Source organism: Odontesthes bonariensis, chromosome 1, assembly GCF_027942865.1.
Source record: "Odontesthes bonariensis isolate fOdoBon6 chromosome 1, fOdoBon6.hap1, whole genome shotgun sequence".
Lineage (NCBI taxonomy): Eukaryota > Metazoa > Chordata > Actinopteri > Atheriniformes > Atherinopsidae > Odontesthes > Odontesthes bonariensis.
The window spans coordinates 27,529,998-27,549,688 of record NC_134506.1 but is presented as its reverse complement, the minus strand read 5'-3'; the positions used below and the strand labels follow the sequence as shown (position 1 = coordinate 27,549,688).

The following is a 19,691-nucleotide window of genomic DNA, read 5'->3' as shown; positions in this document are numbered from 1 at the left end:
TCCTTCACTGTGCGTTTCTTTTTAAAATCGGTGCACATTTCTCCAAAAGATCCATCCAGACTGAGTGAAGGTGGGGGAGGAAGTGGCCCGGTGACAGTGCGGGAGGGGGTCAACAATCCGCTCTTGCCTTTAAATTTCAACTATTCAGTGAACAGACCGAGTGAAAGCCACTATTGAGACCTTTATTGATTTCATTTCAAGAATGCTGCAGTGCGAGAAAAGTGAATGGTAACAAGTGAGAGCTCAGTAATCTGCCAGCAACCCAAAATGAAAAGGTGCTGACTTCAATCCAGCCAGAATACAAATGCTCCGTTGCTGCAATTGATCTCAGTCTTGCTGTGATAGTTTAGACGGCGTTATTCCATTTACCATTTTAATCCGTCAGCTGACAGGAACTGCATTCAGACTTTACCTCTGGCTGTTCGAAACTGCTGATTCTTCTGCTGTTGTACTTAAGCACATCTGGGTCAATCATTCACTGACAAGTTAACTCTGACCTGCGAGAGAGAGCATCACACACACTGCAACTGCCATGTTGTGAAAGGGTAGCGACACAGGGAAGAGCAGAGAGGAGATGGAGGCTGACAGGTGAGACGCTGTGTGTCAGGAACAAACAAAACTGACAGTCAGCAGCCTGTGCTGTTGTAAATAAACCATTCGCATATTCTGCAAGCAGAATGCAGTTACACGGTATTAAAAATCACACAAAGAGGTGAATGCACGGGCACCTCCATATAGCCTGGCCCCAGCTAGCCACGGCTTCATCTGTAAAGTGTATGTGAGCTGCAGGCTTGGCCCCATCTCAAACATGACATCAGTTTATATTAACACACGGGAGAGAAGGCAAGAAACGATCCATTTCAAACCAATCCAAGTTGAGGTGTTAGATGGCCTTAGCTATTCTTAGCTCGTCTAGATGAGGTCTGACACAATAGCCGCTTTCGGACTGTAGGAACCTTTGGCGGTTCTAATAACCTTTTAATCCGCGGGGCCGTTTTCTCCCGTGTTCGGACATACAGCAACTCGGGGCTTTCTCCCTTAGTTCCTATAACTATTTAGCTCCTTCTCCGAGGTCGGGTCTTTTCATAGTTCTATAGAACGATCTAAGGGAGGTGTGTGGTGGTCGGTAGCTACGCCCCATGTAATTCACGGCTGAAATGTCTCCTCATATGACACAGACACAACCAGCGGGTGTTTAATAAGTTAAACTTACACTGGTCTCATTTGTCTGCAGCGCTCTGCTCTCCTTTCTTCCTTCATGAAATAAAAAAGTATCTCCTGACTCTCTCTGTGAGCTCTTCCAGCCTCGATATTAGACGCCTGATGTGATTGTCCATGATTAATATCACCATCATGCAGACCATAAACACAGTGGCCTCCCCGCTCTCCATATTAGCTTCTTGGTGGTGTTTTTTCTACTCTCCTTACTTTTACCGTTTTGTTTTGTGTTTGAATGTAGCGCTAAACGGCTAACGGCTAACACGTCACTGAAGCAGACGGCTGCGCGCGGCGCATCAGTCCCTATCAGGTCCCGACTCATGTGCGAATGCAGACTGAAACAGTTCCGCTGGGGAAGGATAGTTATCAGAACGAAATTCGAGGAGGGTAGTTCTGATAACTACTTTCTTAGAACTGTCTGTCCGAAAGCGGCTAATCACATCTGCTCCACCCCCACAGAGCTGAAAACACCGATAAATCAAACCTACCTTTTAAGGCAGAAACACAGAGACACGGAAAATGGCACGACGCCCTGTTGGCTCAAGAACTCAGGATACTCTACTACTTTCTTCCATTAGTCTAGTCTCTAAAAAGTGTGGGTTAGTGGGCCCAAAATGGGCCACAGGCTTGCTTCTGACGGGTCTGTAAATTGTAGGAACAGCGTGTAGACTAATTGGTTTCCATTGTGACCAACTGAATTCTGGCCAGCTTTAAAAGAACAAAATACATTAGGAATAAATAAAAATAACACGACGAAGCATGCATGCATGCATCCATGGGGAGAGGGGGAGCAGCATTACAAGGAGCAAATAACCAGCAGAGAAAAGAAATGTAGATGGAGCAGAGGAGGGTTACGGAGGGGAATGAATGCATTACCATATGGTTTGTTAGAGGAAAGCTGAAATATGATCCGAGTCAGGGAAAATAAGCAAATTCAACACACACATTCACATATATGTACACTGTGACAAAATGATCCATGCAAGCATTTTCCCATCCACGGTGATAAATAGATATTTACTGGAAAAGGGAAACACTGTTTGTTGAACGTGTGAAACAATAGTTGTGTTAAGAACTGCTGTGAACTGTTGCCAAAAGACTATGCCACACATGGCTCTAATAAATAAGGATGAAAGAATAGTGGTCACTAACAGGAAACAAATCTTTGAGGTGGAAGAAATAAAAAAATAAAAACACCAGTTAACTTAGCCACATAACAAAAATATACAAGTCTTGAGAATTTATATGTTGTATGGCCAAGTGAACTGCTGTTGTAGTTAGTCTCTGTGTTAGCTAGTGTTAGCCCGATTCTTTCATTGGAAGCTCAAGAACAAGCCGGAGGAATCTTGAGTTCACAGACAGAGTATTTATTAGTGGTCACGGGTAAAGTATGGCAGCACTGGACTTCACAGGAAATGCGTCAGCCCGAGCCCCGATATCTGGAAATTGTTCATATTTATCTTCTTCACATTTATCTTACAGAGGTTGGACTTACACGCGGCTGAGTATAATTGGCCAGTTATTTGTGACAAACAGGCCAACCACCGTCCACGTCATGTTCTTTGGATGCAATAAACAACGTGTGTGTGTGAGTGTCGTTTCAGGCGTGTATCTAATGTAACAAACCTATCTGACAAGATAGAGAACCTTCATCTGTCCCAGTTATTTTGTCCAGTTATGCCATCTTAAATTCTTGGACCATTCAAGGACATACATTGCGTAGTATGAGCAGAGTGGACAAGATAAATGAAAAACAGAATATGCATAACATAATGCTCTGTCGCTCCGAGTCCAGCGCTGCCATACTTTACCTGTGACCAATAATAAATACTTTGTTTGAGGTTTCTTGTTCTTGGGCTTCCAATGAAAGAATCGAGCCAACACCTCTCCAGGCACACTTTAATTATGCCACTCTGCATTTCAAGACAAAGGTGGGAGAAAGAAACATCTAGTCTGCAGTCGGACCACCATGAGAGAAAGAAGTTTTCTATCATATTACATTATTACTTTTATTGTAATTATATGACACTGAATGAAGAGGGTGTGGGAAATGTATTAAGCAAGCTGCAGTCTGAAACTAGCAACATTTTTTTTTTTGCTGATATAAGACACTGGCCGTTTTGTTCTTACAGTAATATAAACATAAATATTAAAGAAAGAGACAAAAACAGCACCGGACCTGATCCAGGCAGAGACAGTACTTTTTTTTTTTTGGACTGCACCTTTTAATCCATTCCACAACTTTTGTCCTTTTAATTAAAATAGAGGGGTTTTAAATCAGGTTACAGGTTTTCTTTCAATGCTGATATTCTTGACTAGAACTAAAAGGTAGCACCAAATATTTTCCTACAATAGAATCACCACAATTAACTCCGACCATGAAAACTAGCAGGCTGCAGTCCTGAGGGAGAAGTCTGCGTCAATTGAGGGTTTGTGTCAAGCAGAGGCATGCTTTACCATTATGTTAAATGGGTCTATTTTTACAGGACCGCCAACCAAGGTCTCTGACAGCAGGGGAATATGCCATACAGTAGCAGTCTGTTTTTACCTACATGCAAGCTGTGCTACACACCTTTTTTTTCCTTCTTTTTTTTACATTTTATTTCATAATTCAACATCTTGGACAGACAACTTGTATTCGTGATTCGTTCAAGCTCCACGTAAAACACACAGATTTCTCGACTTATTTGTTAACCCTCTTACAGTCATCGCATGATGACTCGTAGCTGGCTGCAAATAGAAAAATATGACATTCGTCAGACAAGTCTTTCCGATCGCCCTTCAGAACGTTATTCAGCCGTTTTTTCTCTCTTTTACAAGGAGCCAGAAGAGGCCGGGGGAGCCGAGTCAGCACCTTTGCTTCCTAAAACCTATTTCGCCATCCTGTAAAAGGCCACTTTACAAGCTTCTCCTTTACTAGTGCTGACCAATAACCTTAAAATGTTACTGTGGAATGTGGACCTTTTTATAGATATCTGTATGGGAGCGTGTTCACTTCATACCCATGGCAGCCTGTCTGATGGTGGAATGAGGTGGGAAGGTCACAAGAGCATTTCCTGTAAAGTGATGTAATTCATTTTTGTTACCCAAGTTAGAAGAAAAAAAAGTGAGTGGCATGTATAGAAATACAACCTGCATTATGACTGCACTGGAGAAACGGGTAATATCTTACCTTGATCTTCCTCTGCAAGTGTTAACATGGAAGGTGACGCAACAAGAAACCACGTCTCATTCAGTCAGTCTGACACACGGATATCAAAACCGAAAGGCAGCGGTAAGACAGTAAAAGCTTGGCAAATATGGAGATTAATTATTAATAAAAAAAGATAATCGGATAACGCAGAATCGAAGTGCATCTCAAATAGCGGATTTCATCTAAACCGAAGAGGTGGACATTTTAATTTTAGTAAAGCTGAAACAAATGCCAGTGTAAGACTGAGTGACCATAATATGAAGCAGGGTTAAAAATTAACACCTCCCACAAGCCACTGTTAAGAAAGTCTATCCACCTACCCACCACTTTGGCAGACAGTCGGGTTTTTCTTTCATTTTTAAAATTCTGTTTCAACACAGCAGGAGCTTTGCTGTACCAGCTTAAAAGTGCTCTACATATAAAGCATCTAAAAGATTCCCAAATGGCCACTGACTGCTTCATTAGGACAGAAAATCCTTGGAAATTATGTCAGAAATGATATTTCCTCTAAACATATGATGTAAGTTAATAAGAAACCTTCAGAAACAATCAGATTTTACACTTCAATGTACGCAGATATCTTTATGTACAATTATTAAGTCATTTCCTTTGTTCATTTGTCTTCTATATGTTGCTAAATGCCCCCCCGCTCCCCCCAAAAAAGAACCAATTGAAAAAAATAGTGAAGAAAGATCTGCAGCTCATTTGAGATTGTGGCAGATGCATAAAGTCAGCATCAGGATCCCGTGACCTAGTTGTGAGAGATCACACACTCATCTACTGCGAATGTGTCAGGACGAGAAACCGGTGGGTGGACGGGATGCCTGTTTGCTTGTTTCTCCGTCTATTCTGCATACATTTGATACTACATTTGTAAGTCGGCTGTAACCACCAGCCAAGAGCGAGGCAGATGGAGCAGCTTTTAAAAACAAGTTAAAATATCTACAGATCCGACGCAGACGCCGCTGCAGTCTGTCTCCTATTTGCTTGGATTTTCAAATATGTCAAAGATAAAAACATAAGGGGATGTCTCTCTACTCTTAGATGCTGAAAGAGACACTTGAGTGGAAGAGAAATGACAAAAAGCTTACAGCTGAGGGGATTTGTGCTCTGGGGTGCATCGCTTCCATTACAGCACAGCCCAGTAATGGAAATGCCAGCTACATTACACGGGTGGTTGTTGCAGTTAGGTGCATAATAGCCTGTAATTGAATGTCCTTGTTAGAGACAGGGCGCATGCAAAACACTGACCACCTGTGCTCGAAATCAGGTTTATATTTGTATAGTTTAAACTGATAACAGGAGCACGGATTGCTGTTGACCTCGCTGTGTAGGTCAGAAGGAAAAAGGATTCAGTGTTGCGACACCTTCACGATAGCTTGCGTCTCAGAGATAAACTGTACAAAAGAGGGCTGCTCTACTTTCTTTTGATTTCATAATAAGAAACGGCTTCTTTGAAGAGCTTTCCTCTCCATGCGGGCCCCTTTAACAATGGATGCCCGCACCACTTTTAACTTTTCTACGAATCCTCATCATCTGCCAGGAGAGAAAATTGTCGTAAGAGGAAAATAATCCTGTTTGGAGTGCACAGAGGTGCGACATGCTGTTGTGTTTAACCACAAGGATTCGACGAATAGCTCAGAGGGGAATGACAAAAAAAAAAAAAAAAAAAAAAGATAAACACACAAAACCAGAGTTATTATGTAAAGTATGAGAATTTCTTGGCTATGGCTAAAACTTGATCTCCTGGTATCTACACAACTGTCTGTTCAGTGTAACCATTCGATCGCTGGCACTTCAGCACTAACTGACAAGTGCAAAATAAAAACTGCCACAGCTGCAACAACCAACCATTCTTCCATTTTGGAGCTGGAGAACCATCTTCATCCCCTTCTCTCATCCCTTCTTTTTTCCATCCTTCCATAATTGCTCCTACCTTCTTGATCCTCTTGAAGCACACTTATTGTTTGATCAATTATTGCTCAAGTCCTTTAATTAGCCTATTAAGAGCTCCATTCGGTTTTTCAAACCAAAATCCTTTTTTGAGAAACTGCTTTGGGTAAGTTTGGGTTGTTTCTTTGTATATTCTTTTATGTATTTTTAATGCTTTTTGCACTCCCTGCTGCAATGCTTTTATTTTATGTAAAGCACTGAACTGTTTGTACATGAAATGTGCTATATAAATAAATTTGATTTGATTTGATTTGGATAAGTTATGAGGGTGTTGGATGATGCTTCACATGGAATATTCAGGTCACTTCTGGGAACCTGCGGGAACATCCAGCAACATCACAAACGCAGACAGAACCTTCAGTCATTACCCAGCTTTTAAAAGTAAAAATAAAGCTTCTTTAGGATTTAATTGATAGATTTTTGAGCCCTTAATTTTTTGGATACATATTTAACCTTTTTAATCATATTAATGTTGAAAAACATTGATCCCTATGACATGACTTCGAAGAATGTACTTCTTCAATGTACAATGCAGGATGCAATAACTGATGGGCAATATTCTCAATTTCTGATCAAGTGATGAACAGTTGCTCAGCTCTTCCCTACAGTGTGTACAATTCTCTTTTAACTTGTCTTTTTTGTTCCTTATGGTTTGTAATCCTGCTTAACATCAGTCTGACATGGCTTTGATGGACTCCAGGTAAGGTTCACATCTTGAAAACCTCAATGCACGGTTGACAAAGAGCTTTAAAATGATGGGACAAAAAAAAAAAAAAAAAAAAAAAAAACTTGTCCAGGAAGCTGCTCCGAGGCCTACTGCAACAATGAAGGAGCAGCAGGACTTTCTGGTAACTGCCGGTTGCTCAAGACATGTGATATTGATCTCCTCTTATTGTTTGTGTATCTGAGCTTTAGACAAGCCGGAACGAATCCTCTCTGACGCAGAAAAACATCCAAGTCCATGAATTGTGCAAACCTGTAAATCCAGTCGTCCAAAATCATTTTGGAAAGACCTTAAAAGCCTCTCTCTCATCGGATAAATATTTGAGATATCCAACTGGATGATCCCACAAGAGAAATAACTCTGGTGAGAGCAACTTTTAAGATTGCACGTTTGTGAGAAGAAAAAAAACACAGCACATATCCAGGAGAACACCATACCCACTGTGGTGGCAGCTTCAGGCTTTTTTTCCTCAGCTGGGACTGGAAAGAATCCCAAAAAGCTGCAAATGCCCAACTATTATGGGGAAAAAACCTGTCAGGTCTCTGCTAGGAAGCTGAGGGTAAAAATAAACGTTGCCTTTCTGCACACTGAGAATCTGTGACATCCATGCAAATCGACAAAGGCTTCACCAAAAGAGCATTTAATGTGCGAAACCAAAAGCCAAAGCCAAGAAATCTATCCAACTGAAAATCTGTGGGATGACCAAAAGGAGGGCTGTGCGAGGCCCAAAACAATGTGAGTGATGTAGATTATCTTCAATAATGCAGAACAAATACAGCTTAGGGCTATACTAACACTTCCTCAAAAAGACTGAGAGCCGACATAAAAATACAAATTTTCATTTATGTACGCACACTCACGCATACCAGTATTTTTGTCTTCACCATTACTTCTTTGTTTTCACATGTTTTCAATATGCAATTTCACAAATAATGTGGGAAAGGTCCAACACACCACAATCTATCTTGATTTCATCACAAGTTTTACAAATCTGCGGAACATTTCTACATCCACTGTGGATTTTTTCTTATACTTCTCTCTCACGGAGCCAGATGCTACAGTAACAGTTTTGCCTTCAAAATATAATGTCAACTGTCCCCAGAGTGAGGAGTCTGTCAACTCTTCAAACACACACACACACACACATACATCTGTAAAGCAGCTCCACCAGAGAGACACCACCTCTCTCCTGAGACTCTCAGCTATGCAGTTGCCCGACTCTGATGTGACTATGGGAAAAAAAAAAGAGTTTTTCTATTTAAGTGCATCCTCAGACAAAAACACAACAGTAAATAACAGTTGGTTTCCAAATTTACATCACGGGTGAGTGAAGCATCTGACAGAAGCGATCATGAGTTTAAAGAGCGCGTGCACGCACACACACACACACACACACACACACACTCAATACTTCAAATCAAAACCATATATTTGAAAAGGATTCACGGATCCCAAGCTTTAATTTAGCCTCATTGATTCGTGCGTTTGTGCTATGAAAGAGTGTTTATTTTGTTAATAATATTGGCTCTTCATGCTGGCTGGCATTAGATTTTATTTTGGGCACTGTTAACAAATCGAACTCCAGGGGCCTCCAGTGGTTTCTAAGCCACAGGTCTTAAAGATATGAAACCCTTCTGTGGTTACACACCAACAGGAACTCTAACATGTTCGATCAATATCATGAGTGCAGCTGCGTGTGTACAGATTTTACCTTTAAAGACCACAGATACAATACACGTATGCTTGTTACACATGTCGATCTGTGTAGGCGTGCGAGTTTGACAGCTGACAACACTGTTGCATCTCGTTCAGGGCCCACTCGCAGAGCACAGAGCTGAGGAGCAAAGGCCGGTCTCAACCGTTGCCACATCACCTTCATCCTAACTGACAGTCGGAGAGTCAGAGGAGTCACACTGCCTGCGATGAGAGACAGATGCATTGATAAAGCTGAAGTTTGAGACATGCAGCTACAGGCAAAGGCTGAGCCCCTAAAGCTGCAGATAAGACACACATTGTAACTTCAACCAATTCTGCACCAGCCAGAATCCCTCCTGAACTGGTTCCTGTGTTCTCTTCTCCCCTCTGCAGTTTTCCAGAGAACGAAGGACCCCCAGAGGTTCGGCTGCCGCCAACGCAAAACCAATTTAAACCTTCTTAGAACATGATCATAAATACCTGCCACTCAGAGCGTTGCTCCACGTTTCAACTGAGAAATGAGCTACATGTACACATTTCCCAATATGTGCACGAATGAATGAGACATGACTGTCAACCGCATGCGTTTGCGGGGTTTTTTTATTTTTTATTCTTGCACACTCGTTCTTCCCTTCTCGGCTCTTTGTAATCACAGGCTTGTACTTTGTTCTAATTCAAGAAAACAGTTGTTTCTAAGAACGACTGTGGCGGGTATCTCCACACATAATGTACGTTGCCCTACTCCTCTTAGAAAATAATTCAATCAAAAAAAATCCACCATCTGTCTGCAGCTTTCCTCAAAAGAGTTTATAAATATCTTCATAAAGCGCGTTTGTTGACTTTTCTACAATTTGGTGCCACCCTCCTCTAACTGCCATTTAGCTCAGCTTGCATGCATTCCACTGATTAGCAGAAGAGTAGACTCAACAGTGAGAAGCTTGCCTCTCAAGAGCTGGCAGGAAGAAATCCCTCTTAGGTCTGTCCGACAAAGAAGACTTTAAATGGGGGATTGTAGTGAAGAAGCTGGTTTACGTGTGTAACATCCTCCTCCTGCGTACAATAATGCTATTACAGATACGTGGGTTTGTTTCGAGTTCAGCTGCTGGGTGTCTCCAAAAGCTCCCTGCAATTCCACATACTGTGAAACAAGTGTAGGAGAAGAGAAGAGGGAGATTTCACTTTCAGTCCATTCGCTGATTATGATGGAGGATACATTCATTCCATCATCCTGTGTTTTAAAAGTATAAATACCCCCACTGCACAATGTGGACAGATAGTGAAAGCTTACAAAGCAATCAGTTCATGTTTCTCTCATTGTACGCCGCAAGTTGATGTAATCGAGGTCCATTAAACCTGAGAAACGCTCGGGAACACTCGCTGTGTAAACTAATAACAGAAAGATCCATTTTTCAAATCAATCATCTCGAGGTCTCGGATCAAAGACACAAAGAACATTCTGTGCAAAGGTTTGCGCTTGACCTCAGGACACACTGTGACATTTGAGGGTTTCTTTATTTTTCCTGCTGTATCAGAGGGAATTTGTCAGATATGGAAGCCAAACAGATAGCGAGCAGTCTGTAGTCAAATAGTGTCTTTAAATTGGTGTTCACACTCAAAGATGAAGCATATTCTCCCAAATAGGGGACTTTTCAGCTGATAACAGTAGAAATGCTTTGATCAGTGGAGCCAAACTATCAGCAGCGTGTGACTGAGCTAAAGAAGGAGGCTGAACTAATTCTTCTCACAGACACACTGTCGCTCAAATTCTTCAGAAATGGCCACTTGTGTCACGGTGCTCAGGAGCGGCGGTGACACAACCGCATGTAGCCTCTTAAGGTGGATTGGATGAAAGCAAGAGAATCTGACAGGAGCTGAAATGTGGGAAGCATTTCATTGTCACAACTGTCCGTCATTTGGAATGAGGTCGCTGGAAGCTTTCAGATGAAAAAAAAAGACAGAACTGTAACTATTCTATATACACCAACAAGTCATTTTATTGGGGACTGGGGTGGGGAAATACGAACATTAAACATTTTCATTCTGATGTGTCATAATGCTGCATGTTAAGGATTTTGAGTTAACACTTTGAGCTCTAGAAAGACTTAATTTCTAAGCTTTTGAATTTAGTTCATGAGATCTTACAGACAAATAGTTCAGGGGGAAAAAACAGAATAATCAATAGCAAAAATAACGCTTAGTTGCAGGCCTAAAATGCACCAACACAACTTTAAAGAAAATTGTACAATCATGTGCAAGAATCTCTGAAGTTTGGATTCAGTTTTGAATTGGCTTTTTAAGGCCTGGATTTAAAAGAAATACAATAAAAATAGTCAGTCCATTAGGTGAGAGTGTTTTTGTTGGCATTGAAAAATTCCCTCAACTCGAGTAAGTTTTCTCCATGACAGCAGAGAGAAGTTATAAAATGCTCCTCTCTCAGTGAGGAGGAGGAGGAGGGTGAGGGTGTAATGGAGAACAACTCTTTACCTGTGCAGCAGCACTGATGTTTAAACAGATTTACCCACTCTCCGTGTAAAGAAAGCTGCTGCCAGGTGCACCCCATCATCCATATTGATACCACATGCATCCAACAGCAGAGAAAGTTGCTTATCATGGTGTGTCCAATTGGCCCTGATAAGAACCTCAAATAAATGCACGCACACACACTAACACACACACACCCGCCGAGAGAAGCTATCAGCCTAATGGAAAAGTAAAAGGGCAGCTGTGGTTGACTGGAGCAAAGCAAACACAGAGACGGATAGGACAAGACAGGAGACAGGTGGAATACACACAGGATGTTCACACACACACAGAACAGCTTCTAGAGAGGTAATAGAGGCAGTGGGCTGTGCACACAACCACCCACTCGTGGCAGTACATACATACGCAGCAGGATGCACTGGCCTACATCAGCACTGGAGACACTCACAGCAAAAATAGGCATGTGTAAAATTGTACCCCGTCTTACAGTACACCTGAACACCTGGAGGAAATTCAACGTAACATGTTTCACATAACACATGGCTGTGTGTGCAGGCTGAGTGTATCATGAATTAAATCCATGCCTACACTGAGCAGTAATATGTCCCCATGGACACACCAGAGGCTACCTGACACGCATCCTGAGAGAAATGACTGAGCAACAGTTTATTGTTTGGTAAACCTGGCTAAAACTAACCCAGTCAAATGCAACTGTCCTGCAATTCACCCAAAGGTCACAGCCAGGGGTCATGTTGGAGAACGCAGCTCGTGCGGCTGCCTCGGGGTGTTTCTAATTTGCCTGTGAAATCCAGTTATCTATGTGATCTATTATCCATGCCAGGTTATTTCTCTATTAATCTATGAAAAGTCTGAATATGATGAGGCACGCCAGCCCCTTTTTCAAAAGGTGATGTCTTCTTCAGTCCAGAGCTCAAAAGATATTTTTGTTCATCACTGTTAAAGCAGCATTTGCTCCGCCTAAAGGACTGCCTCTAATTCTGCTTTCACAGAAGTTAATGTCATGTCTGGAAAAGTGCCCAGGGCTGATTTACATGACAAATAATGATTTGAGATGCTGGAAACAGATTTTACTTTTTGCCATTTTGCTTGCGAAACCGCAACAATTAACATTTATCATAGTGAAAATGGTTAATTGCCTAAGCTCTAGGCCCCACTTAGCCCACACTTTTGAGAGGAAATGGCTTGACAAATGATCAGAGGCCATACAATTAGGAGACAAATATGTACAGCAGGGAAGTTGGACTGACTTTCAGTCGATCTCATTACAGAATAAATTAAATGTTTAATGACACCGTCAGGGAAAAAGATAAAAACTCCCTCTGACATCAAGATGTATACTTCCTGATCTTTACTTTATTACTCAGACAGCAGCAGCTTGTGCTGACGTGCTCCACAGGCTAAACCACCCCCACCCCCCCGGCCTTGAGAGCCAGGCCAGCAGCTTCATATTAACAAGAATCACTATGCATGCTTTCACCTGGATTGTGCCCACAAGATAACCGGTAAGGCAGCCATAAAGTGGTAAACCGGCAGCGCGGTGCGGGCGTGCTCCGCTCCCGCTGCCACTGGAACACGACCACCGGTAAACCGGGAGGTCTGTGCGTGCCGACCGGCCAGACCGAGCCACCCTGCAGCCCTTGTCCACATTCATCTCCACCAAATCAATGCTTGCCCACTGATACTAGCAGGGCCTCTATCACGTTCTCCACAGCGTTGTGCAACCGCAAAACCCAGCATTGAAATGAGGAAAAGCAGCGCCTAATCACATTTTCGCTTTGTCCTGAAAGAACCGTCCACACGGGCACCGGGCGGACCCTGTTGCCAGAAAAAGCAGTCGAGGAACGGAAATCCTACCTTTCGACTCAGCGCTGTTCCCGAGTAGAAGTAGTAGGCTATCCCCAGCACCCACAGCACCGCAAAACACAGCAATATCCTCGATTTTCTCCGCATGGCTGTGAGCTTTTTCCGTCCGCCTGCCTGCTTGTTTCGGGGCTCTCCGCTCCGCTCTCCTCGGGCTGTAAGAGCAGCTCGTCCCGGATAGTTGTGTCCGTGCGGGGCGCTTCGCCGTGCGGCTTCGGAAGGCTTCGTCAGTCGGTGAGGGGGAGCTGAGGGAGCAGGAAGCAGCAAGCCAACATCAGCAGGGTTAGAGGGTAAAGGCTAGCCGACTGTAATCCAATCAAACACCGGCTCAGGCAGCCCTATAGGAGAGCAGAGGCTGACAGCGAGTCGAGCCGTGATGTGCCGTGCTAAAGCCGGATGGGCTGGTGGAGGAGGCTGTCCGAGGACAGATGATCGTTGTAAAAAATTCAGATGCGCTGCTATATGAGATGTGAGAGAGGATTGTCATGCTACATAACTTTTACTGCCTGGATTGAGACGATAGGGGCGCCAGAGACACTTTAAACCAAATTAAAACGCCACAAACAAAAGCTTTAAAACTCCTGATATGAGATAATCTGAGCTGGCTGGATATTGATGGCAGAATCATGGGTTGTTATTCTTCTTCTTCAATGTATTTGAATTGGGATAGTGATTAACAAATAAAGGACAGTTTATCGGGAAAAGAAAAGCAAGCGATTGTATTTTTTTTAATCAGAAAGGGATAAACCTTCCTTTTTTCAATACCTCCCAAGCCTTGGGACCTAGTGACTCCAAACCAATGCAGAATAGTTCTAGGCTTGGGAGGTATTGAAAAAAGAGACCATTCCCTATAGGAAATAATGGCTTTTCCTTTAAAAAATCATATAAAATAGAGTGTGCATACAATTGATGTAAAAAAAAAAAGGTGTGCGTGGTTGGTGCTACATATGAGAACTATTCTGCATTGGTTTGGAGTCACTAGGTCACATGGCTTGGGAGGTATTGGAAAAAAAAGACACCTTATTCCTTATTGTGAATATCTGTCGAATATCTGAATATCCAATATTAAACCAACTTCACCACGGTACTGCAAAGAAGCACCCCGAGGGCATAATCTGACGTTCAGGTAACTGAACTGTCATAAATCAAGATTTACAGTTACCAGTACAGCAAATTCAAGATTAATGTTTTTTCATGAAGTTTTAAGAGGTCTCCCTTTCAAATCTGATACATTTTCTGTATTATTTAGTTAATCAAACATTGGTTTGAGAGATTTGAAAGTGTCTGTATTCCGTTTTAATTCACATTTTACACAGCCTCTCGACTTTTTAAGGATTATGTGAAAATGCAATCCTCGTTCATCATTTTCACGCGCGTGCTGCGCGTGGCAAATCCAGCGAGGAGCCAGTCAGTCTGGTTTCACTGTGATTAATCTGGATGCTGCACTTGTTGGGCTTCATTCCTGCAGAGCTGCGCTTGATATGTTTTTGTGGCGAATTTAAGGACACGGTTATAAGGCTGTTCGTAAAAAAAAAAAAAATGTAATTAACTGTAAAGTACAGAATATGATTTAAAAACCCATCAGTCATGACTTTACATCTGTCTTCTTGTCAAGACTTATTCAAATACAGGCGCTACACATTTTGGTTGCTGGATGCTTTAATGTTATTAAGATTTTAATAACAGTTCGTCATTATTGAATATATTGCTGTTTTCCCATGTTAAATTTGTGGCACACAAACACATTTTTAATGTTGAGGGGTAAAAAATACCCAGTGATCTCACAACTAATTAGTTTAGCTGGCAACAGAACAGCAACCTTGACACCGACAGATGTCCATCCATCCATCTCCAATTCAGGGTCTTAGGGCCTAATATCCAACTGCCACAAGTGAAAGGCGGGGGACATCCTAGACAGACTGACAGATGTTCAAATTAATAATTAGGCAAATGACCCCCAAAAAAAACGGGATGGTGGAAAACTTGCTGAAGACCAGATAGTTTTTATTACCTAAATGGATATTTATTCAATGTTTTGAATTTACGCTCATATAGATGTGCTTCAACAGTGCGGTTTGAGAGCTTAACTCTTTTCATCTGAACACAGAATTGCTGCACCAATCTATATATATCGCATGAACAATGGATAAAATGTAGTGTGGAAGGGGTCACGAGCAATAAACAAAAAAGGGGCCTAAGCACCCAAATGCAGCATATGTCAGCTCATTACTTTGACCTATAACTACAGCACTAATGTTTTGGATCACAACTAAATTTAATCATAGTTTCTGCATCCAGTGAAAGTCACCAATAAGACCCTATAGTGTTCCTGTCAGCCATCACCAAAAAGCATACAAAGTTAACGTCTGGCGAATATCGTGGTGGATTTAGTTGCAGTACCTGACGCACATCCTAGACAGAAACCCAGAATCTTACTCCAAAGTGACGCATTTGCTAAATTTGTAACTTTTTTGTCAAATTATCAAAAAAAAGTTTGTACTTTAGTGTTATCCTCAGTGTCCTTTGGATAGATGACACTAAAGTGGAGATGTTTGTCAATAAACCACAGAATAGCTAAATCATATTGCTGCTGTATACATTTTCAAGACGGGCTGTTGTGGATAGATGACAAAATAAAAAATTAGCTGACAAACATTTGGAAACTTGAAGTGTAGCAGAGAGAGGTGAAGTAGAAATCTTCGTAGATCATCATGAGTGGACATGGCAACCATTTAGGTGATGATCCCACATATGGCCTCTGCAGGTAACACAGGTGAGTTATTGCATTAGACTTTGGCTTTTACTGAAAAGGAAAAGAATCAAGGTGGTGAAATGGCCCAGTCAAGGTCGAGATTGAAATGCTGTGCGAGGACCTGAAGTGAGCTGTTGAAAGTGTAGCTCAAATTGATTTTCTGTATTCTGTAAAGCTCAGATCAACTAAGTGTGAGAAAGATGATAGGGACCTCAGCTGGAGCACCCCTGGCTAAACTAAAAGGCCTTAGTTCAAATCCTTGCAGGGTTCAAGGTGTCACTGACATTTTTCATTTTAATGGTGACAAAAAAATGCCTCTTTTACGAAAGAAAATGTCCGTAGTCCAAGTCAAAATTCAACCGTATCAATACGCACGTTGTGCTTTGCCTCCAAGGATGTCCCAGAAGTATAACAAACACACATTTCTGCTCTTGCTGCAGTGGTCAGAGTAGAGAACGTGAGTGTTTGTGTTACCTACAGTAGTGTTAAAGCATGCAGGAATGGAAGTAGACTTGTGGAGAGAGGGGTGGAGGAGTGAGAAACAGAAACAGATGTGCAGCACAGAGGTAAAATAGTTATTTCATCTTTTTGCCCTTTAAACTCGGTAGATGTATTAGATGACAAATTTCTTTGAGCAGAATATTCCAAAGCCACAGCACTTTAATTTCAAAAGCCCTGTCTTCAACGAAAAGAGATGGAAGGCCCCTGTCTGAGGGTCTTTGAGGGCTAAAAGGGTAGCAAAGGGATGAAATATATATATATGTATGTATTTTACGACCCGAGGATCGTATGGTATATTGTATCTTTGTGTTCCTCTTAGTGCTGCAGCCAGGTGAGTTGTTCCAGCTATGGCTGAGTAGGCCTAATCAGCTGGACTACCTTTTTTAAAGGGGGAGGAAGACGCCACCCGAGGGCCAGTGGGGCCAGCTATTGTTGGTGCGTTTATAGTAGCTTGTGCAGTGTGTTAAGATCAGAGAGCGTAACTCTTTCAGTGGAAGGAAGGTGATTGTATGCATTTTGTTTTGATTGTTCTGTTAATCATTTAGGCTCCTGATTTTCTCAACAGGTTCCCTTAGGGTTGTGTTTTTCTTTTGGGTTTTGTTTGAATAGTGTTACTATTTCTTTCAAAATAAATAACTTTTTAACATCACCCATCAGTTCTCCTTGTTTTATTTCCTCAGATCCCGGACAAGCCCCCAATTGTTACGGGGTAACAATAAAGTGTCTGGGATTTGGGGAAATAACTCTTTAACATCACCCATCAGTTCTCCTTGTTTTATTTCCTCAGCCCAGGTTACTTTATTGTTACCCCTTTAATTATCAGCATTAAATGTCTCTTGGGCCCCCAGGCAGCAATGCGTTAAAAACAGGCATGATTTAAATCACTGCGTGGGCTCAGGACTCATTGGGCCTCATGCAAGAACCGTTCGTACGCACAGATTTGTTCTTAAATCCGTCCGTACGAGTGATTTAAGAGAATTTGCGCATTCACCAAACTTTTCATATTTTACGTTTTCTTTCAGGTACGAACAGAATTTACGAGTGATCCAGACCTGTCGTAGGAGTTTCGTAAAATAGTCCGCTGTTATTCCAATCAAGTTTGCTTGACAAATGGATTGTATATTTAATTACTTTGAAGAAAACATAAATAAATATACATTATACCCCATAATTATGCTGACATTATTCTGTTTGACTTAAATTTTGCACTAATTGAAGGTTCATTTGAATCTGTATTTAACAGGGTCAATGGGAAGCGTAACCAGCGCCTATCTTGCCTACTTTTGGATGCCTTAGTGCGTCAGGCTCTTGAAGAGAACGTGTGGAGACAGACGAATGGCTGACATCGCGATTAAGATTACCAAGGACTGTGCTGCTACAAATATGCAGCTTGTTAGAGCCACAACCCCAGAGAAAAACACGCAGATCAAACCCAATTCCACCACACGCCCAGGTCCTCACCACCCTTGGACTTTTGGCCACTGGAACCTTTCAGAGCGAGACTGTTCACTAACAATGGAAATAAAACAAATTCTGATTCTGATTCTGATTCTGAGACAGATCGGGGGTGTCCCAGTCCTCTGTGAGTTGTGCGCTCCCCTTGGTCATCAAAGCTCTCATCAGTTTATCACCCATGGTACATCAAATTCCCATACACTGCTGTCCAACAAGTACAAATTAAGAGGGACTTTCATGCCGTGGCTGGACTGCCAATCATACGTAATTGGAGCACGAGACACATATACGCATCAAAGCACCCGTGCTGTTGTGGAGCGCACTGAGCTGAAGGCCAGGCGAGTGTGTCTCCATACAGCGGGGGGGCAAACTGCTCTATAGCCCAGAGAAGGCATGCCAGATTTGCGCAATATTGCCATGAACGAGGGTCTCCACCTGAACCAGCCCAGGCAGACCAGAAGGTGCCAGAAGACCCCCCTCATGGACCACCCCATCAAAGTCCCATCATGATGAGGCAACAACTGATTGTACGGCTTTAGTTGCTGTCATCGAGCGCCTGGCCATGGCGAGACGTTTTTTTTAAGCCATTTTCATATCAGACCATTTATTTTTTTTATTTCAGTGACATGGTATTAACAGCACTCGTAATTGCTTCCCATTTCTTCGCTTTAGCAGGTCCCGTAATTCCACTGGTGACACTGCTAAAAATGACAGATTTTCCTTTTTGGATCTCTGAAAGCAGAACTTCAATCTCAGATTAAAGTTGTTCTTTTTGCGCCTTGATGTCATTCTCATGACTCAGCACTCAACACTTCCTGGCACAGGAGACAGGAAGCACTGCCTTATATGGTATAATTTTGGGCGTGGAGTATGCAAATCTACTATCCTCGTGCACGTGCACTTAGATACGCACGGGTGGGATTCATCATTTACGCAGGTCATTTACACACTTTTTCCGAAGTTAAGAGCGTTTGTTGAATCTTACGTGGCGTGTTCGTACGAGACCTTTGTACGAAAAAAGTGAGAGAAATTTAGAATAAAAATACGAAAATGTTCTTGCATGAGGCCCATTGTCTTTGACAACGGTTTGCCATGCCACCCAATAATACAGGTTTACAGATGGTGTCTTTTGCAGGGAGGGGCTGGCATTTTTCAGCACAGCGATCCGAAAACCACAAACTGCATCTTTTACAACAACATGGCTTTGCCGTAGAAGAGTTCAGGCGCTGAACTGGCCGGCTTGCATTCCAGACATTTCACACCAACTGAAAACATTTTAATACGTCATGAAATGCAAAATCTAGCAAAAAACACGCATAACTGTTGAGCAGCTAAATCTTCCATCAGAATGGTACAACATTCCCCACCCAAACATGGGCATCAGACTCAAGTCACAAGTGTTATAAACCTCTGATGAAAGTGAAACACAAGCACAGGTACTGTCAGCTCATATGTCTTATGTGCTGAGTGTACTGAAAATAGAGGATTATATAAAACTTCCTCCTGCTCAGACAAAAAGGCACATTCCTCTGCAGGTGTGTATGAAGGTGTGATGAGGCCAACTTTAATTTATCAGTGACACAGCACACTGTCATCACAGAGTCAGTGAGCAGGTTTCTTTGGGTTGCATGGGCCACACAGACATTGACAGGGTTCTTCGTGAATGTAATTAACTGTTCCATCTACCATTAGAGGCATATCTTGTTCTAGTCACATAGCGTTGCATAATTATTGAACAGATTTTCTTATATCTCAAATCAGCCTTCATGTGGTGAGCAGTGATCCTTACATAAGGAGGAATTTGGAGTATTGCTACAATCTTACCATGAACACATACT

The 19,691-nt window shown here is 42.1% G+C and overlaps 1 protein-coding gene across 1 annotated transcript in view; it reads right to left on the bottom strand.

Moving 5' to 3' along the window:
• galnt2 (UDP-N-acetyl-alpha-D-galactosamine:polypeptide N-acetylgalactosaminyltransferase 2) overlaps positions 1-13,638 on the bottom strand; it is a 49,327-nt gene extending 35,689 nt beyond the window's left edge. Inside the window, exon 1 of the mRNA XM_075462831.1 lies at positions 13,140-13,638. Within this exon, the coding sequence (XP_075318946.1) occupies positions 13,140-13,235 (96 nt within the window). The 5' untranslated portion in view covers positions 13,236-13,638. The remainder of the gene's footprint in view (positions 1-13,139) is intronic.
• Positions 13,639-19,691: the final 6,053 nt, after the last annotated feature.